This window comes from Pteronotus mesoamericanus, unplaced genomic scaffold (assembly GCF_021234165.1).
Source record: "Pteronotus mesoamericanus isolate MK-2021 breed Mesoamerican mustached bat unplaced genomic scaffold, CSHL_Meso_final contig_24, whole genome shotgun sequence".
In the NCBI taxonomy this organism is placed as follows: domain Eukaryota; kingdom Metazoa; phylum Chordata; class Mammalia; order Chiroptera; family Mormoopidae; genus Pteronotus; species Pteronotus mesoamericanus.
The window spans coordinates 16,993,188-17,020,678 of NW_026555100.1; the positions used below are offsets into that span (position 1 = coordinate 16,993,188).

Genomic DNA, 27,491 nt, shown 5'->3' on the forward strand with positions numbered 1-27,491 from the left:
TAGAAACCAGTAGGGACGGACAAGGAAGCTGCAGCTTTCTCACCTCTGTTGGTTAGTTTCTCACTGGCCTCAGCGCCGAGTCAGGCTGTGTTAGAAATGAGCTGTCTGTACCGAAACGGACCTCCTGTTCCTGTCCTTTCCACAGAGGCCTTCACCACGGAGAAGCAACAGTCCCGACAAGTTCAAACGGCCCACCCCGCCTCCGTCTCCCAACACACAGAGCCCAGTCCAGCCTCCGCCGCCTCCGCCGCCACCACCCATGCAGCCCACAGTGCCCTCCGCAGCTGCCACGCCGTCCGCCCCTTCGCCACATTCGGTGCACCCCTCCTCCCAGCCTTAATGCATGTGCTTAGTCTGAATCTCATGTTGGGACTCGTCCAGTGGAGCCGTCTACTCAATGCCAAAGGCTTCCTTCCCTGGCCTATTTGGATCTGACTTATTTGCACTGAGGTTATCTAGGCTTCACTATTAATTGTGTTGTAAATGTTTGTCAGAAACGCAGCCAGTGTTGTGGGTTACAACACTAAACAGACGACTTTTTCCATCAGTGTTTTACTTGAATCGACATGTATGTCCATTCCCTGGCTGGAACATTTGCTATTCAGTACCTGGTAATTCGGCAGCCGTGTGCAGTTCTTCGCTTGGCCCCAGAGCTTCATTTTCCTGGCTTTTAGGTTTGTAAAATAAAAAGGGATCTTTTTTATATTTTTTCCATGAATTTGCAGAAGATCACTGAGCTGTTATTACCATCCCCCCATTATAATGGTGTTTACCAAACATCCCGATAATTTAGCACTACAATTCAGACTTTTTGAAAATCTAGCTTTCAGTGTAGAATGGAAAGTTAGATGGATCAGTACCCAAGACAATATACTGTTTAATAGAGCTTTCTACAGATACACTTTTTATAGGTTATTTTCGGTATATATTAGCATCCATGCCTCTTGTAAAACAGATAGCCAAAAAGTGACAGATCACATGGCTGTACCTTTTCCACCTACATGGGATGGATAAATATTGTGTATTAAAGTGTGATTCTCCCTTTATCCTTAATGTTAATCTACCCAAACTGGCCCTCTCTAACATGAATCCATAAATGTCCTCCCACAATGGTTGCGATGGCTGATTAGAACGTGCTATTTGATTTCTGCTACAGAAGGCAATGCGACTATAACAAAAAAAAAACAAACACAGCTATTTTCCCTTTCCATTCTTTGTGTCCCCCTACAATAGAGTTTGACAAATATTTTAAAGGTGCAAAATTATTAGAAGATAACTTTTTGAAACGAACATTATAGGAATATCTTGGCATAATGGCCACACAATACTTCTGCTTGGCAGAAAAGAGGTGTAGAGAAAGTAGCACATTAGTATTGATGACTGCTTATTTCGTCCAGTATAAGCAAGTGCAGTGTGTACAAAGTATATTCTGAATACATTTTTTCCATTCATTTAGCACAGATAAATTCTTTGGTTTCACTTTGAAGTGGAACACTGTGAGTCACTCTTTTCTTAATACCTGCAACATCTTTATTTTTGCTTTTCGGCAGTTACTGTTTTGTATTTTGGTAGTAAAGTGATTTTTACCACCTGTGTTTGCATATTTATATATGCTGTGGACGAAAATAACTTACTAGAGAATGTATATTTTATGATGAGAATGTGTATCTGTTGGATATAATCAGAGGACTGAAAGTTAATTTATCAGTAATTTTTAAGAGTCCATGTTTTGTGACAACCATCTCTAATAGCTAGCTCTTTATTGAACACACTCCTAAAAATAAGGAACCATGACATTGTAGATATTTAATATTGTACAGTATAGAAACCTCCATTTTTGCCTTTGAATGCATATTTAAGAGTTACAGAAAGAAAAAAGTCTTGTTGGATAATAGTGTTTGAATAGCATTTTAAGAACTCGAGAGTAAAAGCAACAATAGGATTTTTCACCTCTTCCTGCTTCCACCCCCCAAACTGAGAACGTCACTCCTCAGTTGTTTGGAAGAAATCGTACGTCTCTATAAATTTTATTTATAATGTGTGTGTAATATACATAATCATAGTACAGTTCTCAAGTAGGGGGAGAAGCTTGGCATACTATTAAGGCTTTAGATTTTTAATATGATCAGACTGGGTCAGATCAAACCCAGGATTTCACCAACAGCTCCCTGCCCCTCCTGGTACATTGCCATTCCGAGGCATCCTGAGAGCAGGCAAACAAAACTTGCCTTCATGGTACAGTTCTTGGTTTTTCTTATAGGAGAGATATGGTATATGTTTACAAGAATCTTTTACAAGTTTATAGATTTCAGTGCTGTTGGATAGTGTCTTGCACTCAAACAAGGAAGTGCATAATGTAATGATCTTCCCTCTCAATGTAGTTACCTCCTGAAAGCACAAATGTCAAAACATTGCCATATGGTGAATGACAAAGCACTTGGAGTGAGCAAACAGTTCCTGATAAATGCCTTTTAGAGACAAGGTTCTTGACATTCAGCCTTCTGCCGAAATGTAGTGCTGGGTCCCCTAGACTAGTCATTTCATTTTAAAATAAAACATAGCTAGCTCCTTCAAACAGCACCTTTCCAGCATAAATCTAGCTTCCTCTCCCTGCAGACATTCAGAATTGATAGAACAAACACTACTCTTTTTGAATTTATATTGTTTCATGTCCTTTTAAAGTGTTTTATGACCCCACGCGGAGCCTGTCGCGCTTGGGCAGTACCTGCTGAGGCAATTTCTTGGCAGTTGTTTGGCTGCGAGGGACCCATCAGGTTCACACCCTGAGCCCACAGAGGCAAGAGCCCCATTCGCATGGGAAGCTGATTTACCTCAGCCATTTCTCATGAGTCCTGGAAATGGTTACTGCCATTCCTGTTGCCCACTCACCCAGAGTTACCCTGGACTGACTCCCAGAAGGCCTTTGTAAAATCAGTAGCCATCCCACAGGCAGGCGGGAGCCAATAGTAGCTTCAGTAGCTTCATTTTGCTGTCTTGCTGACAGAGACCCTTGGCTACCACTGTGCTGCTAATAGGATAAATACTTCATCGCCAGATTACCATGCCTTTTACAGGAAACCAAATTACCTAATACCTGACAGCTCTCTGGGCTCTGAACTGCTTTCTCTCAAAAGCATGCTGGCATTCTAGACAGAATTCTAGAAATTGGGCAGATGGTGCAAGTATTTAAGATTTCCTTTACCTTGCTCCATTGTTGATTGAAAGGAGTTTGAAATTCTGAGCTCCTGAGATAACTGACCACAGCCATGGAATGAATGTGTGACCAGAATGTGGCTTTGACACCAAGTGCTGCTGTCCCATTATAATTGGCTCCTGATTTGACCAGAAATAATTGATAATGTGAATTTTTGTTAACTGTTCAGTTGTAGGGAAATAGAACATGTATCACCTTTTGTTAGGTAGACACAAACTTTTCCTGCCCAAAGCCGTGCTTGTAGAAGGTGCCCAGTAAGACAAGAAAAAGCATAGTAACTTGTGCTTCAAGAGCTCAATATTTTTATCTTAATCAGTACAGAAGAAATATTTCTGCGTAACTTGATCTTCTGTCTAGTACTTGTCTTGTAGGTAACCAACACTGAAAACTTTGTAGTGATGACTACCAAAGAAGTACATAGTAAAACAACCTTTTGTTTCCAAATTGTTAAAAGAGCCAGCCATTGACGCTGCTACATGAGTTCCATGCTCAAGAGCCATTGTAAGAGATTAAGGGGTTTTTAGGTTTTTGTTTTGTTTCTAGTTTTCTTTTTTTTTCTTTAATTTTTTTCTTTTTTGATAAAACATACACACACAGCTGTTAGCATAAAATTATGGGGAGCATTTTTCCGAATGCTCAGCAGTTGTGTTTAACTGCCAAGGCCTGGTTGCCTCTCGTTAGGCGATTGGAGGAATCCTATGTTCGTGACAGCGTGGGTGCTGTGTGTGTGCACGTGTGCGTGTGTGCATTCATGCCTTAACTCGGGTTACTGCTCAACTTTAGTTCTTGACTTAGTCTGCACCGTCATCTAGATTGTATTGTACATCTCGACCTGAACTTCACCCTGGCAATAACAAAGTTGCAGGCACAACGGTTAAAGAACGCGTTCCTCAAGAATGCGTTCCTCCGAAAGAATCCTATCAGGTTCACCCTGAGGGTTCTTTGGACTTTACTTGGAACTGAGCATGGAAAGCAAAAGTGAGCCGTCAAACTGAAAGACATCAACAAGGAAGAGAGCCACGTGCTAGCAAGCCTCTGCATATCCGTGCGCACTGTATGTTCATGATAGCTTGTCTACAACTTGACTAGGTTGGAGTTCTGGTAATAGTGGCAATCTTGGCATTCTTGGTCAGAGTTTAGAGAGATGTAAGATTTTCCAATTAATGTCTTATTTACTTCTTTATGTTGATTAGTCTTTGATACATGTGCTGAATCAGAAACCTAAATAAAGATAATTTTTTAAAATGTAACTCGACCCATAAACCTTATTTCTTTCTGGCCTTTGAGTTGGAAAATGAACATTGTTTCCCTGTAGCTTCTTAGAGATATCTAACTTAGATTCTAAATGCTAAAGGCTACTATAGTAAACAAGAGGATGCAAGAGGGGCTGGTTACCTGGATATAATGAGTTTTTGAAAATTCACTGAGCTATATGCTTGTGATTTGTGCATTGTTCTTTATCTGGGTTATATATCAATTTAAAACCATAAAATCTAGGAGATTCTGAAAAAGAAAATAAAGCCACTCTCAATTCCCAAAATGTTACTGTGAACAAATGTGTATCTTTTTTCAGGCTTTGGACATTACAGTTGATATATTAGCTTTTCTTAAAATTTTAAACCCATCTGTATGGTTTCCTCTTCCTACTTTGTAGAAAGCATGGCTCTTGAATCAATGCTAGGTTTGAGTACTAGTTTTTTCACTAGGCCAGTTACTTAACCTCTTGGGAACTCGAGTTCCTTACCTATGAAACCAGGATCTTATGTAACTTGCTAAAATGAGAAAATTCAGATGAAAGCCTTTTAGTACCGTTCCTCACACACAATGAGACACAAGACAAGTAAGTCCCTTCCACATCCATTCACTCAGGAAGAAACTCAGAATGAATATTTGGGATGCTTTGTATATGTGTTTGAGTGGGGAGGGGTGGATGGCTCATCAGTTGCACTTAGTAGGACCCCAGCAGTTCCAGTCCGTGTTCTGAGAGGCAGAGCACAGTACCCAGCAGGGTCCTGTCTCAGGAGCATAGTCTTCCAGAACCTAGTTGTGGTACCATTTTAGGAGTTTCAACTGTTTAAACCGAGGCCCCTTCCTATTTAAAAGTACTAAGTCTTGACTGAGTCTTGACTTGCTCTGGCTTAAACAAGGTTCCATGTTAACTATTAGTTAACGGAATGAGTTTTTAATTGGGTTAGTCATGTAAATTGAAATGAACAAAATCTCAAAATGCTTCTGTACCCTCGGCAGCTAGATTTTAGTAGTAACTAGATGAAAACGTTGGCCAGGAAACTACCCAGGACCTCCGAATTCAAGCCTTGGTTTCCTCTGCCAGCTTCGGTTTTCCTCATCTGTGTGGAGATAGCCATTCCGGCTTCAGGTGGAGTTTGAAGAAAACAGGATTTATACAAAATGCATAAATAAGTAGGTAAATTTAAGCTGCATGTGCCCTTTTTTCCTTTTAATGCCTTTTAGAGGCTTTGTGTTCACATCTAAAATTGAAATGGTTGGTTTAGAAAATTTTTTTGTGTTTATGTAAAATTCTTAACTAAATCTGTGTTCCTGTTTTAACATACAAGCTATTTAATTTTTTTTTAACTGGAAATGCAATTATATTCAGTCCCTAATGTCTAATTCATACCCAAACTTTTTAAACATTCACTTTAGAAATAGAGGAAGGAATCAGTGCATGGTCAATTATGGTTCGTGTCTGATACTTACGTTGACGTGAGAAATTTAAATTTTGTCCTTTAAACCTTTCTGTTCCCTACACATCACCCTAATTCCATGTTACATTGAACACTATACCCTGCTAATGACGGTGCAACTTTGAAAATTACTAATTGTTTGAGAAAGGTCTTAGTAATTGATTTTAAAATTTCTCGTTTTAGAAACAAAGTCCAACCCAGCCCAGGAGTGAAACAGGGGAAAGAATTACGAATGAGGTGAAAATAGCTATTATAAACATTTTCTATGTGTTCAAGAAGGCAGAGGGAAGCACAAGCATATAAGAAAAATGGAAAGTATAAAAAAGACCAAACAGAACTTCTAAAGATGAAAAGCATATTTCATGTTTAAAGCAACAAAAAAACTTGCTTTAAGTCTTGTGGATTTAGGTTTGTGCTCTTTACATGTTCCTAAAGGACTATAAAAAGGCAACCCCTGAAATTCAAGTTAAGTCTAGTTGACTAACTTTTCTCCACATTCTCCCCCTCCCCACCCTCCATCCCCTGGACATAATAGCTTTGCCAGGATGGAAGCACTATTGGGAAATGATTAACCTCAGAATCTGACTCACTGCGCCTATTAGTCACTTTAATGTCGTGCACGAAGCCTTGAGGTGTAATGGAGCCAAGTAGAAAGTGTCCAGTGAGTTCAAGTCTAGTCTGAGGCAGTTTCCTGAGCTTGTTTCCTCACCTACAAAACAGGAATGAGAATGGGGTCATTAGGACCCAATGAAGGGACATACTGACAGTAGGGTCTGATGAACATACTGTTAAACTTCATGGAGAGTGCTGGGTGCTTCGATTGTAACTTCTTAACTGTTTCCAATATAATTTCATTCATTCTCCAAATATTTTTAAAACACAAGTTATGCCAGCCATTGTGTACAATACAGGGAATGCATCTAGTCGGGGGGCAAGGAGGCTACGTTTCCCTCTTTTGGAGCTGCAAGCGTGGTGGTCAGTGTTGTCATTGTGGGCACAGTGCAGCAGGACCCCGTGGCATTAGAAGAAAGGGGAGGTCAGAGAAGACTTCCAGAGAAGTTGATCTTGAAGGAGGTGGTTGGTGGGAATAAGGTGAAGAGTGTCAGGGACAGAGGGAACAGCATGTACAAAACCTGGAGGCAGTAAGAGCATCCATCCAAGGGACGGCTGGGTTCCCTGCAAACAGGCTGAGACAAGGACTTGGTGCAGGAAGCTTACTTCGCAAGGCGATTCCAGCAAGCGGAATGAGAACGTGAAGACGGTGAAACCAGTGAAAGTTGTGTTGATGAGCCTTTAGCATTGTGGGCAACTGGAGCTCAGTCCCATGGAGTCTCCCCAAGGAATAATTTAGAAGGGGACTCAGAATTATCCCTTCAGAAGACAGGGATGCTGAGCTTGGATCCACCAAGTCTTCACCTATTGGTGGAAGGTGCCCATGGGGAGAATGACCCTCATATTTGGATCTTCTGAATTGTGCATGAGGCTTCCTTGGAAGCCTGAAGCAGCAAAGCCAAGAGAAGGCACCCCAAGTTTGATGAGGAATGCTGGGAAGGCACACGAGTGGTGAAGTCAAGTGGGCCAAGGGGGGGGACGCATGGCACAGGTCTGCTACGGGTGAGTGGCCTGGGCGTTAAGTACTTCTCACCATCATTAAATTGGCCTGAAGTGTTCATGAAAACAGTTTTTTGCCACAAAGGTGGAAAAAAGGTAACATGTTTTATTTTCCTTTTTTCCCTTTCCCAGCTTTACTGAGAACTAATTGACATAACATTGTGTAAGTTTAACATATACAAAGTAATGATCGGATATAGGTACATATATAATTGTAAAATGATCACCACAATGACGCTAATGAACACATCCATCACCTCTCATAGAGTGTATGAAAATTTGAAATAGTGTGTGATTTAAGATGGAGATTTTTATTTTTTAAAATTAAGATTCTTAATTTCTCTTGAGCAACAAGGTGAATAAAGTTGCAACAGGGCCCCACCCCTTTGAGCACGGTGTTCCCAGCCCAGCACACGAGTCACCAGAGTGTGTGGTTCCTGCAGGCTTTGGAGTCTGTGAATCCCTAGCACAGGGCACTGGCACAATGAAGGAAGATCGACATGGCTAGAGGTTGTACATGTGCATGAGAAAGACAAAAGCGGGGAGGCGGAAGCGCTGAGAGGTGAAAACTGAACCCCCATTTGGAGCCAGGCCTGCGTGGGCAGTTCCTGGCACAGGTCCAGCTAATAATAAGAAAGTGTTATGTTGATTTGCTACCTTAGGTGATAGATACGTGGAAGTTTGTTATACTAGTCTCTACTTCTGTGTGTTTACCATTTCCATAATAAAATTTTCAGAAAAAGAGAGGAGGGGGTCAAGAGGTTTTGGAAAGAAGGGAGTCTTGAGAAAGAGTATTGCAGATGCCACCACAGAAAATTCTAATTTTTGCAAGAAAGCAGCAGTATTCTATCCACCACCCTCCCAAATGAGAAACGCAGTGAGCCGTTGTTCTGAACTGAGCCTAAGTTAATGGGTTTACGAGTTGTTGACTCTGGACAGCTGGATTGGAGTGATTGATATCCTGGTAGAGTTAAACAGGAGAGTGTTCTCTCCTTTATTCTGTTTGTTCCCACATACACATTTCCACAGACAATAGGACTGGTGTCCTCGAGGCCTCCCTTTCTCTTGGAAAAGGCCACTGACTGCAACTGTCCCTTGGGGTTCTAATTTTTTAGTTGAGATGTGATGTTGCTGTCATTACGTTTTGGGTTGACCTTAGGGAACTTCGGGACCAAAGGAGGATTAGATTGAATTCACGAGTCCCAAAGAAGGTATATCGGTATGAGGCCTCTGAAGAAACAGTCTGTACCTTAACAAGTATGGAGTGAGACTCCCACTAGTACACCTGAGTTTAAGAATGTGATTAGGGCAAGGAAATCATTGGGCTTTATTTTGAATTTTCAGTCTCTCTGTGGAATTTCTCGGTGCTTTTTGAGTTGCTGGCCTTTGCTCGGTAGCCGCCGTTCATCACACACTGCATGTGCCCTCAGGGTGCACAGCGGGCTGCCCAGCTGAGTAGCACGACGGCGCGTAAGTCAAGGTGAGGAGCAGGACAAGGGGTCCGTGTTCTGTGGGTCTGGCTCTGAGGTGTGATTAATGCCCGTGTGACCAATTTCAGACCTTTGAGTAGCTTCTAACTTGCTTATCTCACTGGCAAGAATAGTAATTTTATTTTATTATTATTTTTTAAAAGTAGTAATTTTCTTTAAATGTTAAATGGCCACATGGGTGTCAAGGCACATTTCTGATACTCTGAATTCCATCTCTGAAAGGACCGTCACATATTTAATCTTATCTATTAAACCAAGTGGTTCAATAAAACTAAAAAAAAAAAAAATTCCTTCATCACAACATGCTTTTGTTTTAGCTCCTTATGCATATTTTCAGAGGGTGGGCGAGAGGATTGGCACCTGGGCCCGAGGGCCTAATTTCAGACACTGGCCTGACACTGAGGTCCTCAGGCAAATTGCATAACCACACAGAGTCCACTTTCTCGTCCTCCTCATAGCGTTGTGTGGAATAAATGTGTTTCTACATATGAACTTCCTACAGGAACTTTGAACATAGAACAGGGTGAGCCCTCAGTATACAGGAGCTGTTATTTTATGTTCTTCTATCCCATGGCTTAATGGCTCCAGGATTGTTCTGATGATAGACATCAAGTTAGCTTGTCATATCTCTAAGTTTTTCTTTTCATATTCACTTTCTGAAAATGCAATTTTACAAAAAGACAATCGCATTCTTCAAAACCGACATTTCTTTTTCTTGGCAGTAGTGGTGAGTGAATGCTGTGTCTAAAAGATGTCAGGTTACCTTTCAGAATTGTTCTGAGTTTTATATAATTTCATTTGGAGCACTGTACTTCGGTGCTTGTTCTTATCAAGTTCCCACCTTGAAAATGTGATGACATGTCTGGCAGGCCCGAAACCTGGGCAGGACACTCCACCACTTGCCTGTATCAGTCACATAGCCTTCCCTGGACTGGCCCAGAAATTGAAACTGGGCCAGAATTGAGCCGGATAGGACAGCGACACTGTGCAACAGCTTGATAACTGCTCTTTGTCACTTCCTCCTTACTGTCCCCCACCATACCCAAGCCAGTCTCATCTCTTTAAAAATACTGGATGACGGACAGGAAGTTAACTTCCTGATAAATATTATCAAGGACTGCAGGGCAGTTCTTTGGGTGCATGTCGTTGGTTACTTTCATTTGGAAGAACCTTCCTGTAAGAAGCAAGTCTCCCTTCCTCAAGCCACGCTGCAGCCACCTGGGACCCTGTGCGTTCTGCTCAATAACAACAGGAACAGCTCTTCCCCGCTCTAGCCGTGTTGTCGAGGGAAGTTTGGAGCCTGGAGTTTAAGGAACACTTCCTTCCGCTGCTCTGAGGGCACTTGGAGGGGCTGTGAGCTTGTGAGAAGGCAATGTGTTGGTTCTTGAATTTTATTGTTTGAGGATTTGCTCGGTTTTCTTACTAGCTTCATGAACTCTTTCACTCAATACATATTTATCCAGCCAGGTTCTACTTAAAAAAGAAAAACAAAAAGCCTCAAACCAGCTTCTTGAAATAAAACTGGGGGAAAGATACTTTAAAAACAGCTTGAATACATAATTCCATTGGGTGTTTTTCATGTCTTTTTTTTTTTTAAACAGGTTGAAGCCAGTGGCCTTTTTATTCATTACCCCCACCAAGTATAGCCAGAGCAGAAACACCAGGGGCCCGGACTCCGGGCTACACCCTCCAAGTCCCCTACTCCAGGCACGCTCCTGGGAGCCAGAAGCGTGTCATGTGCTGCCGTGCGATGATCCTCTGGGGAGGGCCAACAGGACCCAGGACCCCTGGACCCAGGCCTTCTCCTGCTGGCAGAGGGGAGGGACTGCCACCGGCACTGTGGGGGCTGGGACTTGGGAAAGGGGGTCTTCCTAAACCCCCGTGAAGGCAGGCACAGCGGGGAAGGAGAGGAGGTCTTCGGGATCTCAGAGAATGAGGCAACCCCTCTGGCGCTTATTCTTGTGCACGTGGAGGCCAACGCAAGTGGCCATCTGAACACGCCCCCTCCCCCGCGCCCCGTCCTTGGTCTTGGCTGAACATTTGAAGTAGCCAAGGGCACTGATCTGGCTCATCATGTCCTGGCCTTCCTCAGACGGAGTGGGCTCCTGGTTCATCTTGGCCAGCTCTCTCCTGGGCTCCTGGTCTTGCCTCAGGTCCTGCTTGGCCCATAAGGATGGCAGGTGTGTTGGAGCAGAATTGCTTCACCTCTGGAGTCCACTTCTCAGGAACGTTTTCCAGGCTGGCCAGGCTGATGTCATTGTCGGGGTAGGAGAGAGGCCGGAGGTGATCACAGTCTTCCTGGCCTGCTGTGTCCCCAGGGCCAGCTGCAACTGCTTATTGTCCACCTCTGTGTCTGCAATGTAGTTCTCAAGCACAGTGCGGTTGTAGCAGACCTCTGGAGCTGGTCCTCGCTGAAGACAACGAGGGAGCAGGTCTTCCCCCAGGCCCCTCCACCTCAATCGCCAGCTTCTTTAGGATCTCAACCATGGCTGGGGCCCCCTCCCAGCCACCTTTAGCTGTGAGGCCGGGGCCGGGGGCACAGATTCTGTTTTTCATTTCCTTTACTCAGTGGTAGTGTGAGACTGCAACACTTTTGGGAAGTTAAGAAATAAATGCGTGAGATCTGCTTCCAGCAATAAAAATGGGTACGAGAGGTGAAGTATTCAAGTTTGTATAATGTGTATTATTTCAGAATGAATGGAATAAAAGGAATTTGCCAATGTGAGGTGGCTTGAGGTAGGAAACTGTTACTTTTGGTGCGGAAGGCCCTGGAAGTTCAAAAGCCCTCCTCCCACCCCCTCAGTGCCTGAGTCTTCCTTGTTGGTCCTCTTTATGGACCGAGAGTTGTGATGGGAAAGGCAGAAATTTTATCTCCAGGAAGGACCCGTTTCTCAGATTGCAGCGGGGTGGGTTAGAAAGTGCATAAAATGCACATCTAGAGACAGAGTTTCAAGTCTTCCGTGGCAGTTTTCTCACTCACTGTGGCCCTGGACCAGTTCCGCAACATGTCTTGGCATCAAGAGTCTAGCTCTCTGCCTGATACATAGAAAGTGCTCACAAACTCCTTTTCTGGGTGGCGTCCTGAGCTTCTCGCAGCCTCTCCCCCTTCAATTCTAGCCAGACACTCAATCTTGCCAGTAGTACCTGCTAAATGCTGCTTAACCCTGCTCGTCCTCTCATTCTGACCACAAGTCCCTTCAGTCCTTATCACTCTCACGCTGTTGTAGGAAATGGTTTCCAGCTGCTTTTCTGGCCTCAGGAGGTGCTCACTAACCCCACCTCCACAAACCTTTCTAGAGGAGAGCCCATGGCATCGGGTCCCTGCTTAGAAGAGAAACGGGAGCCCCTATCTTGCCTGTAGGATAAAGTCTTCACCGTAATAAAAGTAGCAAGAACTTTCATAGTTCTTACTTTTGTTCTTTCAAATGCTCCCCGTATGGTAACTCAATCCTCGCAATAACTGTGTGAGGATGACTGTTACGATCTTCAGTCGCCAGGTGAGGAAGCAGGCATAAAGGTTAAGTAGCCTGGTTGGAGTTAAAGCCCCTGCTCACAAGGGGTGAAACAGAATATTCAAGTTTTTAATGTATTCCTGCTTAATCTCAATTTTATCTCTGGCCACTTTTGCCTTGTTCTTTATCTTCCAGCAATGCAAGGGTCGCGCGGCTTACCCCGCCTGTATCTTCTCCCCTCCCCCCACATCCTTTTGCTCCTGTTAGGGGCTTTCCTTTGAATGCCCTTGCCTGCTGGCTCCTTGACAAATTTCTGCCTCTCCTGTTCTCTTGGCCCTGGCATCACCTCCCCATCAGTCAGTCTTCCCACCTGTGTTTCCCTTGTGCTCTGTGCATACCTACAACATCGGAGGGGCTGCTTTATGTTAGGAATGAGACAGAGGGTGGAAACTAAGATCTAGACGTGGTCCTCAGGTCTTATGTTCATCTGGGGAGAAGAGGCAAAGAAGCTTTACAGGAAAGGTAAGCAAAGGGCACTTCACGGGGGACACGTGCAGGTCAAGGAATCCAGACTGGCTTGTGGGGAAAGCGCTCCCAGGACAGGCAATGTTGCAACTAAGAAGTCACTAATGGAAAAAAAATTTACAGTGAGGAGCTAGGGGAAGAAACGTTTGCGAGACAAAAGGAATGGCATTGGCAAGCTCAGAGCCAAGCGTGGTAGGTTTGGAGGAATTGTTGAGTGAGTTCATCTACTTACCGCTCCCGCTTGGCTGAGTTCCTTAAGGAAGTCACGTCTATGCTGCTCAAGGAGGTTTCAAAAGACATCAGGCTGGAACTCAAACACTGGAATCTCTGGGCCCCATTGCCCCATCTGTTAAGGGCCATGTTAGGAGAATGCTTAAGTCCTTTGGAATTTCTGAGATTCTATGCATCACGTAAGAAGCCAATCAGAGGGCCTCAGTCTGAGAACTGCCTGAGAGTTCTGGGAGGCTTGGCTGGTAGGTACATCACTCTAGTGTCTGTTTCCTGTGTCACATGGCATTCCCAAATAAGGCCACATTCACAGGTTAAGACTCGGGGTTAAGACTTGAAACTATCTTTTCAAGAGACAAAATTCAACCCACAATAGCTAATAAATGGTGAAGCTATGGTTCTGAACTGCTCCCCAGTCATCTGCAGATGGGGTGTTCATGTCCCAGGGACCCGCTGGTAGTACTAAGAGAATGTTTATTTACTCTTAAATTTTATCTTTAAAAAATTCTATTTGTGTTATATGATGAACATAATATATTTACAATAGTATGTGCATATATTTTATAAAGATGTATGTATTCAGTGGATACTCAAAAATTTGGAACTGATCAGAGTACTAAAAAAAATTTAGATTCTTTTCCTTATTCTATACACTTTCATCCATCTATTAAACAGGTTGGTTACTATTCTTTGTTTTGTTTTGTTTTGTTTGTTTGTTTTTTGAAAATTGCCTTAGTAGAATAATACTCCACCCGTTGAGGTTTGTAATAAGGTGTTCTAGCCTCCCCACTCCCAGCACTTAGTTGAAAAACGATTTAGTTTGAAAAAAAGGGCAGTTACGAGGCTTGAGCCATGGCAACAGGCAGCTGGAATTTTCAGAATGAGGCAATTTCACAAGGAATTTTCCCCTTCAATTAATACCTTTATATACTTCAATAACTTTTGTCTTATCATCTGTTTTTTTTAACACTTTGTACAGAGCCAGTGTTTAATATAGTTTAGGCCTGAAGACACATTCTTAATGGTCTGAACAATTTGATGTCAATTGCTGAGGGCAGTGGAGGCATGGACTTGGACTTTTTGAAATACAGCTTTTCAGAAGAGGAGAGCCTCTGCAAACCAGTAGTGAGGTCAGGATTACACTTTCATTCTTCGGACTGCAATTCTGGCAATTCTACAGGTTCCCAAGATCCACCTCCCGGCCCCTCAACACACACACACACACACACACACACACACACACACACACTCTCTCTCTCTCTCTCTCTCTCTCTCTCTCTCTCTCTTCTAAGGATTGCTTTGAGATCCCTAAGGGAGAGAGGCTGATATGCTCACAAGTAAACAAATCTCAAAATACTGATAATGTATACTTGAAAATCCATTGTTTAAAATCTTAGAGAAAGAGAGAGGAGAGGGGCAAGAGAGAGAAACATTGATGTGAGAGAGAAGCATTGATTGGCTGCTTCCCATGTGCGCCCCATCCAGGGATTGAACCCTCAACCTATGTACCTATGTAGGTGACCTGACCAGGAATCAAACCTGCATCCTTTTAGTGTATGGGATGATGCTCCAACCAACTGAGCCACCCAGCTAGGGCTTGAAAATCCAATTGTTCATATAGTTTAAAAATGGTGGAAGTCAATGTAAACAAGGGAAAAAATATATAAATTTGAGAAGATATTCAGATACCACAAGAAAGCATTTCTCAGAACAAAGGATAATATAACATTAAATGTGTGGTGTCATTTTTCAAGAGAGTTAAACAGCAAGAATATTTTTGTTAGTCGACTGTTGAACTCTTAGAGTGTTCGACATAAGATCTATTGATTGTGAAAGGGCTGATGCCCTCCTCATAGGATATTTGAGCTCCTGTGTGGGCCTAAGTATAATTTGGTCATAATTTATCCCACCTGTGTCTGTCAATTCCTTTCTACTCGCCTCCTCCTGTAATGGCCTGGCTCATGTTTCTTCATAAAGCTCTAGGCCAGTTATTAATAACAGCCCAGTGACTCCTGATCCATCTAGGAGCATATGGTGTTTTTCACAAAAGAGAGAGATCATCTCCTTGACTCTGGACTTCGCTTATTGAACCCCTGAACAGTAAGTTTTGGTTTTTAAAAAATGTGGCATTTTTAAATGTTGACATAGGAGGAAATTTTAATGTAACTCTTATTTGTTTCTGATACAGAGAAAGTATAGTCAGTTAAAACTTAGATTCATAAAGCCTATTTCCCTTCCTGCATTTCAACATCTCTCCAGTTTGTATCAGGCTGGATATTAGGTAAATTAATGAATTAGCATTCTGTTCTTTCCATTTCTTTCTTGCTTAAAGGCAGAGGAGAAGCAAGGGATTAATGATGTCTAAATTACTTGAACAAGCCTTGTGGCAGCGCTTGATTTTCTCAGCTCCCCATGTTTTCTCTCCAAATAGAGGGTTTCTGTGATTTCAAAGAGAAATTTCACTATGGAAAGTATCGCACGGGAGTGTTGGATAGGAGATTTGGGTCTTGTCATTTTTCCATGTTTGAGATTTGGGTCAGAGAGGTACTCATCTTGTTCCATGGATTCATTGCCTCCTTGTCATTTTAAGCAAAGGCTTTGTCTTTGAAGTCTTTCTGTAATGGTTGCTTCTGAGAGTCCTGCAAAGTAGGTCACTGTGTTTTCTGTCTGGAAAGGAGGACCCTGATGCCCAGAAAGGCCGGTGCCCAGCTCGGTCCCGGGGAGCAGAGATGGAACCTGACACTCCACACTGATACGGCTTTCTGCTTTTGCTTACATACGTTCGGTGTCCTTAAGCATGTGCATCGGGCTTCCAGATAAAATGTATAAGGGAGGCATTACAGTGAACTGGAAGGAGGCAGATCCCCACTTGGTAGTGAGCCCTGGCTTAGACCACTCACAAATTGTGTGACTTTATGTAAGTACTCAACCTCTCTGAGCCTCAGTTTCCTTGTTTGTGAAATGAGAGTCAGCACCTGTTTTACAGGGTAGTGGGGTTTACCCATAATGTATATAAGTGGCTAAGTGTGGTAACATTTAGGAAATCCCTTATTTCAATTTTTCCTGAATCGTCTTTATTTTTAAATTTTATTTTAAAATTACAGTTAATATACAATATTATATTAGTTTCAAGTGTACCACCCCATGATTAGACATTTATATAACTTATGAAGTGATCACCCCAATAAATCTAGCACCTGAATCTTCTCAATCATCTCTCATTTGTTTTCAAATTGAAACCTACAAGGTCTGGCAGAAGTAAGGCCTGCCTGAGTGAGGTTGGTAAGGTAATAATATGAGTGTGATAGTTTATAGTTTTAATTTGAACATTTCACCTCAAATGTCCTCTGGCGTGCTTGAGTGTGCAATCGTTATGTTACAGAATCACATGCTTATGATTTTGTAATAAAAGATTTTGTAATAAAAAGGGGCGTTATTTGTGCCAGACCCTTCCTGGAGCCTTCACTGTGGTATTTGATGGGGAACATTAATCTAAGCTGTTGAGATAATAATTGGTTTCTGCTGCTTTTAATAACTTGACCCCCTGGATGGTGCAGGCATTGTGAATGGCGAGGATGGGAGCATGGAAGGGCGGTGTACGGTTAGCCGTTCAGAACACGAGGCTACAGCTAAGATCAGCAATGGCGGGGAACCTCGCAAAGCGATGTCAAAGCAGAAGGTGTTGTTTAGCAAACTCACCTGCTCTGCTATAATCAGCATTCTAAATGTTCCCTTTTGGTTATGGTTACAAAGGACTGGTTGGCTGCCTAGATTTCGATTCTATGTCTGGAGGAGACCGAAAGGATTGTCTCAGACAACACCTGCTTCCCAAAGTGTCAGTCACCCTGTAACGCAGGAGATAGGGTGAGATTTTTGTTTCCCTCTATAAGTATAAGCTTTCATTCTGCGAACGTTCATGTAATTCTAAGTGTCTAAGTGTAATTAGTGTCTGCAAGACACAGTACTGAATTAACAAGAGGTCAATAAGCTCTAATGTAGAAGATGTTCCATGATATGAATCAGGGTAGACTTGTTCATGATATATGAGAAGTATAGACAGGAAACTGCATTATGATACAGTAGAAGTCCATCCAGCCTTCACACCCCAAACTCAGCTAAAACAAGCCGATTCCCCTTGGAAGGCTGTACATTCTTGGAAAATGATTCATTGATTTACAGGGCTCCTTCTTGGGTTCACCTCCTAAGTAATGAGCCTGTGAGGATGGAGGAACAGCACCTTAAAATCACAGCTCACCTTCCCCCACCCCACATTTTTTTTTTTACTGAGTACCTATTTTATTCCAATCCCTGTGCTAAGTGCTGGAAAAAAACAATTCTGCTTAAAAGGAGGTCACAGGCTTTTATTTAACTGGAAATTGTGTTCTCCAACCCAGCCATCTGTCTTCTCAGCTAAACTTGACTCCAAATAACATTTAGCTGGTTTCAGATATCACATCTGTGCCTCAGTGGATAAAAAGTCACCACCAATGAGTTTGTGCAGAGGGGTGTGTGTTGCAGTCTAAGAAGAAATTTGAAAAGACTTTGCTTTTTTAGAACTGAACCTGGTCCAGAAATTTTCTACTCTCCTCCACTCACCAACCCCAAACCTGTGATGAACCTTGTTTGGATGTATGAGTTCTGCAGATAAAAAACAAACACCGTCAGTCCCACTCCTATTGCAAAAAAGAAGGAGGTTTGGATGGCACTGCTGTGTGTTGGGGCTTCCTTTTGAAGCCTGACAGGACAGGAACCCAGCCAGTGCTCTTTGCAATCCGTCAGGCCTTGTGAGAGGACACTACAGCTGTCATTCATAGGGAGGGGTGGGGAACTTGGCAGGGAGAAGGTTGAACACAATTTGATTATCTTGGTTCTAGAATATTTCTTCATGTTAAGTCCTTGTAACTGAGTAATTAAGTTTTTCTTAGGGGCAATGTCCAATCTCCTATTTGGGGTAGGAGTGTGGTAGCAGGAAATCTCAGCCTTCAGGAGTCTCGGGAGTAAATGATTAAGAGGAGATGTTTGTTCCTGTGTAGAAAAATAGTTCATTTTAGAGCCAAAATATTTATTTAAAACATTTGAGGCATGGTTGTAGATGGCTTTGGAAGGCTCAGCCTGGACGGGTGTTGACGCAGAAAGCAAGTCTGAGAGGAAGAGTTGAAAAGAAAAGACGCTGAGCAGTTCCACAGACGTCAGGGACGCCCTGCCCCTCTGGAGGAGCAGGTTTTCCTCTCATCCTTCTGGTCATTCACTTCTCTGAACTGTACTTGGGCTGCAGGGAAGTGGCCATCTTTCTGCTTCATCGTACCGATCGCTATTTTATCCAGCGTCAGGCAGCTTGCTGGGCTCTTGTGTTACCTTTGTCCAGTCCTGAGACAGTGCAGTGGCTAATGCTTTGGAGCTAAACAGACCTCTCTTCCAATCTCTGGTCATCCCTGGTGTGTGATCTTGAATAACGTTACTTATGCTACAAGGAAATAGGAGTGCTAGTAACTTACCTCATAAGGTTTTATAGATTAAAATCAAAGCGTGTACAGGCCCATCTTTTCAACTAAGGAAATAGAAGTGTAGTAACTCACCTCATAAGGTTTTATGAGATTAAAATCAAAGCACATGTAGGCCTTCTTAACTGTAGTAATGAATACAATTTCCACATCCTTTTAAGGCAGGTATTATCTTGGTTCTCCAGATGAGGTAGCAGGTGGTGTTAAGGGCCTAGGCACAGGCCGCAGAGCTAATACCAGTCAGAACCAGGATCTAAAACCAGCTCCATTTTGCCCCCAGATCTATGTTCTATCCCCACTCCACCAACCATATGTGACAGAGCATAGATGTTTCTTTTCAGCTGAAGTCCACTTTGTCAAGCTCTGTGTCTTGTGAGTCTGCCTGGCCAAGTTTTCTGGTGTTCACTTGTGACCTCCTTTATTCGAGACTCTCCTGTCTTACCTTGGCTTGAATCAAAGAAGCTGGGAGGTGATGATGGTAGAAGATCTCCAAATAGCCATATCTTATGAAACACAGGATCCGATTTATCAGCAATTTTGAAAAATTGCTGAGGTATTTATGATAGTAGCTCTGAAGAAAAGCAACTGTGTGACCTCAGACAAGTTGATATACTTCTCTGGGTCCCATTTGTCAAGTGAGACATTTACAAAATCTCAAATATCTTTTCCAGTGCCAACATTTCTGTAATAGTTGAGACCTTTCTCTACTGTTGTTTTTCTTAGCTGGAGGGAGAAAAATTTCCTTGACATCATATTTTAATCAGGGAACCAGGTCCCCCAATCATGCCTGCAATCATTTAAATATAAAGCCATGTGCTGTTTATTATGATTCTCATTCAAGCTTTCTCTCATACAAGGCTCATATGATTGATGAATTAATTCCTCAGGTGTGCATTAAATTTCCTTTCTCATATAACTCACCTTTGGGAGAATCAAATGGAGCCTCAATTATTTCAGAACATGCAACTTTAACTCAAACTTTAGAAATTTACAGGATATACAAAAATCCACTTACCATTCTATATGCCTGGCTTTTCATTTAACTTGGGCATAACTCAGAGTTCAGGACTTTACGTCTCCTGCCCTGCTGGACCACTGTCCATTTCTGGAGTCAAGGGGACAAATCTCCAATATGTCGTAGAAATGGTGACCGTCCCTGCAGGACACTCCTACCCCGAAACCTGTAGGGCTGGTGCCACACTTTTGCTGTCTTCCCACGGCTTGACTTGTTTTCTTAATTACAAGGAAAAGAAAAAAAAAAGATAAACCAGGAGTGAAAACATTAACAAGACAAAATTACCATATGATTTCTGAAGTTTCTATAAGATAATTTTATTGAACATAACTTTTATGGGCAAGAGACATTTTCCATATGTAGACGAATTAAAAGCACTCAACTTTGGGATTTTAGTTTTAAGATATTTGCTGGGAAAAGTAGACATAATATACAGGGGTGGACAAAAGTAGGTTAAGTTACCAGCCATTATTACCCGAAGGGTAAATCATAAGTAAGGATACAAAATTATAACAATAAGAAGACAAATAAGACAAGTGAATAATACAAAAATAAATAAATGAGTAAATATATAATACAAGAATAAATTCTTTTGTGTACTCACAACTATAATCCTCCTTTTGCCCACTGCTCTATATATTTTTCTTGTTGTAATTGTCATTTGGAAAAAAATGAACTTTCAGCCTTCCAAGAAAGCTTCTACTGCACATGCAGTTATTATGAGGCACTGGGATCCAGGATGGGTAAGGCCATCTCCACTTTCTAGAAAGACAGCAACTACCTAGGACGTGGTCCCTGCAAACAACCACACCGCAGTGTAGTGAGCTGCAATACATTACAGACAAGTGAGCACTAAATTCTATCTGAGAAAGTCAGGATGGATCACAGAGGAGGTAACAGTGGGTTTCAAAAGAAAAGTAGGCATGTGACAGTTTTGCATGTTTGGGTGCTAAAAAAGAACCTGGAAAGAACGATTCTTTCAAAGGGTACCATCCAGGAGGTAATATGCCAAATGACAATTCGTAATAATAGTCACCATCTCTTCTTAAACGTTTACTTGCTACGTGCAAGTATTAGCTCATTTAATTCTCACACTACCCTAAGAAGTAGGTACTATTATCATGACCCCATTTTACAGACATGCTGATGCACAGAGATTAATGTAACTTGTCCAGGTTCTCGTGGCAAGTGACAGATTTGAGTCAAACCCCATTACTCTAAATCCAGACCCATCTCTCAACCACGATGTCCTAAAAGCACTCTTGTTATTTCTCTGTCCAGCTAATGTTGAGATTGAGGGGAGAAACTTGTCGGTCATATGTTGATCAGTGGATAGATAATGAACTAATAATAAACAAGAATAAAACCGCAGGTAGTAAAAGCTAATAAAAAATAGATTTAAAAACTGTACTTCCAGCTAATCTGGTTGCTAGAGAATAACCTCCTAGTGGTGGTTTGTGAAGGTTCCATTTACAAAGAGCAGATTGTTTTGATGTGAATAATTTAACAGCTGCTGTTGTAAAGATATTCTGGCAAACTCAGGGTCTCCAGGCCGGGGAGGAAGAGCAAGGCTGTCCATCCTGCTGTTCAGCCAGCAGTTCACTTTTGCAGAAAGGAGCCAGCACCAAAGAAAAAGAACAACCATTGATAATTGCACATGGATATTTTCATTTCAGAACAGTATCCATCTTAATACAGATCTTTTCAAATGTGACTTTTTATGAGAAAACATGAATAAATTCATGTAGTTGAGGATTTGGGGACCAGAGTCCCAGGTCAGCAGTATCTAGGCTCCAACACAGAATGCTGAGTAGCCTGGGCAGCTGCTCCCTATCCTGATAGCGTATAATGCGGCCTGGCACATACTTGACCCTCACTAAAGGGTCATTATTATACTTTACATAAGTGACCTATTAAGCAAAAATGGACAGATTTCAATTATGTCTCATTTTTTAACATGTGTCTCAAGGGAACTTCTGTCAATATTATCCTGACCATTAGATATTGATGGAAACAAGAAGTAGGATTAGCACATTCTTGTCAAAAAAGAAAATATTTTTTGAAATGTGACTCGTGTTTAAGACTGTAAATTTGAATCCAATAAAAAGTATTTTTCTTTTGATTGAAAGAGACTTTATACTTTTGTCTGAACCAAGAATCCACACCTAAGACATAAAAGGCAACAGTAGAAGTTGAGAGAAATTAAGAAAAGGGTGATGTCTTAGTAGAAATACTTAGTAGGAATAATTTTATATAATAGAGGGGTTTTTTTCTTTTAGTTTGTTTCGCTTTGTCCTGTTTTTGCCAGGGCACTAAGCCATTTGCTAAATGCGCTCCTTTTATGGTGTCAGGAGATGGAGTTGATCTGAGAAACCCTGTTTTTTAAAATAAAAACATGTTTGTAAAGGTCTTAATCAAGAGCCTACAAGCTACCCTGACTGGTGTGGCTCAGTTTGTTGAGCATGGTTCCACAAAGCAAAGGTCACTGGTTCGATTCCTAGTCAGGGCCCATGTCGGCTGGGTCCCCGGCTGGGGCACATGTGAGAGGCAACTGATTAATGTTTCTCTCACACATCATTGTTGATGATGTTTCTGTCCCCCTATTTCTTCCTTCCTCCTCCTCTCTCTAAAAATAAATAAATAAAATCTTAAAAAAAAAAGAGGCTACAAGCTGATGTCAGGTTGAAGAACAGAAGATTCAATGAAATTCAACTCCCAGAGACCAAGGGTTACTCCTACTCTCTGTTTAACTTACTTTGTGGGATACCACTGTTCAACCATTCAATATACAATGAATAGATCAGTTTGAATTAGATCATTTGGAATCTTGATGGATACAAAAGAAAAAATAAAGAGAAGTTTAAAAAAGTTGGTAAGAGAATATTCATTCTATTTCTAGCACAACATTCTATAAAATAATAAATTGATTCCCAGTATCTTCTGGAAATAGTGGGGGAAGGTAAGTAGAAGCATACAAATGGGAGGGGAAATTATTTTCAATCATCTAAAATTTCAACATGAAATATATTTAGGCCAAAAAAACCTATGATGTCTTATTACAGAAATTGGAGGTAGCATTATTTTAGCTATGGTTTTTGATTACTACATTCAAGATAAGACCATGGTCTTGAGATAATCACACTATATATGTTCTACCATACTTCCAAAACTCATTTGAAATTTATTTATATTTTTGGTGCATGGTTTATTTATATTTTTGGTGCATGGTTTCCTTAAAAATTGCTGCTGTTAAATAATTCCCCCCCCAAAAGGATGTCCCTGCATTCCCAAATAAAAAACACTTGATTACTGAGCTTCTAGCTAATGTAAATCAAAGTACTGTGATACTCATAATTTTAACAGTAGAATCTGAGTGTGTTTGTAATCTTGTGATGATACCATCCTGTGCCCCTCCAATGACTTAGATCTACCATCAGTGGGAGGATCTAACATCAATGGGAAGAACCAAACAGGACTCATGCACATTCCTGTTTCTCATGAGCACTTTGAATGAGACAAGAACACGTTCTTTAGCAAAAGAGTAAATTTATTACAAAAGACCAGGTTATAATAATTTGTTAAATGATTGTTTTGACAAAAATAAAATCAGTATCCATTACTCCTAAATATATGGGGAGGAAGAAGACTGGTTACAGGACTACTTTCTTTAGTTTTCTAAATTTATATAAGTAACACTCTTTCAAATAAAAATAGGAGAAATGGAAAAACCAAAAAAAAAAAAAATCACCCAAACTTGATCATTATAACCACCTTTCACATTTGTAGGTATTTGTTTCCTTTTGTAAATATTTCAATTGTGAAGTTTAACATACAGACAGAATGACACATAGAACTTCTATTTACAGTTTAATAAGTAGTTAAGAAGTGATTGTCAGTGTAACCACATCCAGGACAAGAAATGAAACATTGCTGGAAGCTCCCCATCTCTACCTCCCCCTTCCCTTACTTTCTCTAAAGTCACCACCATCCCAAATTTATGGTAGCCAATGCCTTGCTTTTCTTGGTATGTTGCTACCAGTACATATACCACTAAACTGTGTACTTTTTTAGTTAAAGTTTAATAGTTCACATACAATAGTATGTTTCAGGTGTGATTCAGCCTTCATGTACCTTATGAAGTAATCACAATAAATCTAGTAACCGTCAGTTACTGTTCTCAGTTATTACAATAATGACTATATTCCTTATGCACTTTCCTTATAACATATTTTATAACTGGAAGTTTGTACTTTTTTCCCCCTTAATTTTCACTCGAGGATATTTTTACTGATTTGAGAGAGAGATAGAGAGATAGAGATAGAAATGAGAGAGAGAGAGAGAGAGAGAGATCAATGGCTTTCTGTACACGGCCCAACTGGGGATCAAACCCACAGCCTCCTTTTGGTGCATATTCCAACCAACTAAGCAACCTGGCCAGGGCGGAAGTTTGTACTTTTTAATTCCCTTCCTCTATTCTGCCCATCTCCCCACACTCCTCATCACTTTGTTCTATGTATTTATTAGTTTGTTTCTTAAACCATATAGTTTTAACTGTTTCTCTACTTTACATGAGTGTATATATACACTATGTGTTTTCTTTTATACCTTGTTTTTAAAAAATTTAATACTATGCTTATAAAAATCAGCTCTGTTTTTGTGTGAAGCTGTAGCTTAATTTTCATTACTGTAAAAAAAATCCATTATATGAATATATCTATTATCTAACTATTTATCAATTGTCTATCTACTAAAGAGTATTTGGGTTGAAAATATTACAGATAGTGCTTGGATATGTGTCCTGGGTGTGGATATTCATGCATTTCCTCAGGGTATATCCCTAAGATTGTAACAGGTGGTCATAGGTATTGGTTTTAATCATCTTTAAATGTTTTAACAATTTTCTAAGTAATGCTTCTATTATTTCACAGTTAAAATAATCATCATTTTATTGGATAAAAAGATCTTCCTTTTGTGACTGAATTTTAAGCCTGGTCTCTTATAATAAATTCACTCCTCCATTTTCTAATTTGTTCATAAAAGTGATAAAAATCTTAAAACTTACAGAATTTATAACAGACATACAATTTCATGAGTTACAGACTCTTATGTAGACAGAGAAGTTTTATTTGTTTGTTGTTATGGTAGACATTGAAGCAAATATATTTAAAATAATTTTTAGGGAATTTTTATTGAGTTATATTTAACATGCCACACTGTGTATGTTTAAGGCATATGACATTGACATGGTCCATTTATATTATAATATGACTGCCATGCAAATGTTGCCTAACACCTCTATCGGATCATGTAATTATCATTTCTTCTAGAGCTGGGAACAACTAAAATCTAGTTTCTTAACTAGTTTAATGTTTATAATAGTTGGGGTTTTTTTTTTTTTTTGGTCTATAGTCATTGTACTATATATTATACTTCCAGGACTTATTTATATACTGGTTACAAGTATGTTCACTGAATATTTCTCCTATCCTCCCACCCTGAAGAATTGCTGTTTTAAAAAGTGTCGTGAATGTTTGCCCTGCCAAGAAAATCCTAGAATTCAGTTTCGCTCTTCTGTTAAAGGTATAGTTTTCAGTTGTACAAATTTGTGATAAAATGAAATTAAAGTGTCGTATTTTCCAAAGTCAACTCTTCAACGTCTCCTGCCAGACTTCTCTGAGAGTAACTTTAGAGTTTCTCTATGCAGGCTTCCTGGCCCCCAACTTTATACACTACCTCACTATCCAATAAAACCTCTTAATGTGCTTTGACCCAGGAACAAAAGTTGCTAAGAGACAACCTGTGCTGAATGTACTTTGTTCTAGCAAGAGCAGACAGAGAAAACCAAAGAGCAGCGTCATCTGCCACAACCTGGGATTAAGTCAGGTAAGAAATGGGTTTCTGCTCTTCAATCCTTACCAATTGCCTAGTCTTTCCTTCATTTCCTATTTGAGCCTCTCTCTTACTGTCCTTGAAGAAAACTGAAGGTGCCCTCAGGATACAAAGGAAAGACCATTTGGAGGCAGAGTTTACACGAGAGAAAGTCATTTTGTAATCCCATGTATAATTCTTACCCCTCTTTTCTGTAACATAGGCAAAAAGAATTGTTGTATGTAATGGGTACTCTAGGTGTTTTCGTAGCTAGAGTTTGGTGTGTAATTTGGGGCATGAGTCCTTCCTTTAGGAATGAGTCTGGTTATTACAGAAATTAATCAAGATTACTGTACGTGGGAGAAAATTACACTTGCATAAATCATATATATCTCCCCATCTCTTTCTCCTCTCTTAAAACTCAACGTGCCTTTTTGGGTTTTGACTGAAAATAGCACTACCCCAATCTTGCCACTTTTTAAACATACTGATATTCTTTTTAAGTTGAGTGTATCTAAGGCACTTTGATGTAAGCATTGGAAAATTAATTATTTGACCTTGCATTACTGAAAAAGGAGTTAAAAATGGTTCTAAACTTTCTACCTGGTGGACATTTGATAAAATGTTCCAACTGTATGCCAAACCAACTTCAAATAAATACTTTTATAAATTCCATTATACTTTTTAAAATTCTAGCTATTTTAAAGCTATTTAATTAACACCGAAATGTGGAGGAAATTCACTGATACCTTATTAAATGACCAGAACATGAGAGAGGATCTTAAGGAAAAATCAAGAAAATTAAAAAAACCTTCTGTTGTTTAATTTTTTAAAACTTAAAAAAAAATTTACCTGCCTCTTTCCATGTTTTCAAATCCTCATTTCCTGGTAATACCTACTGTATGTGTTGAAGAATGGTAATTTCACTGATTCCATTGTAAAATAATATAATGACTTAGCAGATAAGATTTTAAATGATTTAGCAGATAAAATTGTAAATGACTTAGCACCTAAAACTTAATAAATACTGATAACACAAAAAGAGAATAGTTGTTCTAATAGTTCCTTGAGTGGTTTCTTTTCTTTTAAAAGTTATTTTTCAATTACATACAATATTATATTAGTTTTGGTATACAGCAGTGATTAGACATTTATAGACCTTACAAAGTGGTTGAGCTGTTTCTTTTAGAAAGAAAGGCAAATTTGGCATATAGGAAAATCTATGATTATGATATAAAGTGGCCACAATGAGTGTATGAAAAATATTTTAATTCATTAAGGAGTAAAACATCTTAGTTTATTGGTTGGTTACAAAAATGTCGAGTCTTGCCTAAAAGATGTTTCTTCATCACTATGTCTTTACAGTGCAAATATTAGACTGAGTCAAAAAAATCAGAATTATGTGTTCATTTGAGCATACTTCTCTTTTTTTCCCCCTAGGAAGCAGGAACATTCTGGATATGACGTGTAAAAACTGGATATTAATTTCTACTACTACACCCACAAGTCTGGAAGATGAAATTGTGGGAAGACTTTTAAAAATTTTGTTTGTTATCTTTGTTGACTTATTGTCTATTATATATGTTGTTGTAACTTCTTAGGAAGCTGACTTTCCTTACTTTACGAGTAAATTCCTCTGGATAAAAATTTAGAGTTTAGTGTGTTGAGTGATTTTAATTTGATGACATCTCCAGTTATTCTAGAAACCAACAGGATATAACAATAAAAAACAATATTGTATATTGTTTAATACTTTATGGCTTATAAAACATTCCCATAAATTGAAGTAGAATTTTCCCCCCCAAAATCTACACTACCGTGTCATAAAATTTTCTGATTTAAAAAAATTTATTTATTTATTTATTTTGGGGGGATGGGAAGG

The 27,491-nt window shown here is 40.3% G+C and overlaps 2 protein-coding genes and 1 pseudogene across 2 annotated transcripts in view; 2 read left to right on the top strand and 1 right to left on the bottom strand.

Annotated features, from left to right (window-relative positions):
* CCDC6 (coiled-coil domain containing 6) overlaps positions 1-4,657 on the top strand; it is a 104,293-nt gene extending 99,636 nt beyond the window's left edge. Inside the window, exon 9 of the mRNA XM_054572755.1 lies at positions 146-4,657. Coding sequence (XP_054428730.1) covers positions 146-340 — 195 coding nt within the window. The 3' untranslated portion in view covers positions 341-4,657. The remainder of the gene's footprint in view (positions 1-145) is intronic.
* Positions 4,658-10,945: 6,288 nt separating this feature from the next.
* Positions 10,946-11,507, bottom strand: LOC129069802 (rho-related GTP-binding protein RhoC-like; annotated as a pseudogene).
* A 3,722-nt stretch (positions 11,508-15,229) lies between these two features.
* Positions 15,230-27,260, top strand: MRLN (myoregulin). Its single transcript, XM_054572756.1, has 3 exons — positions 15,230-15,325; positions 25,515-25,624; positions 27,050-27,260. Exon 3 carries the CDS (start codon positions 27,070-27,072, stop codon positions 27,208-27,210), a length of 141 nt encoding a protein of 46 aa, XP_054428731.1. The 5' UTR covers positions 15,230-15,325; positions 25,515-25,624; positions 27,050-27,069; the 3' UTR covers positions 27,211-27,260.
* Positions 27,261-27,491: the final 231 nt, after the last annotated feature.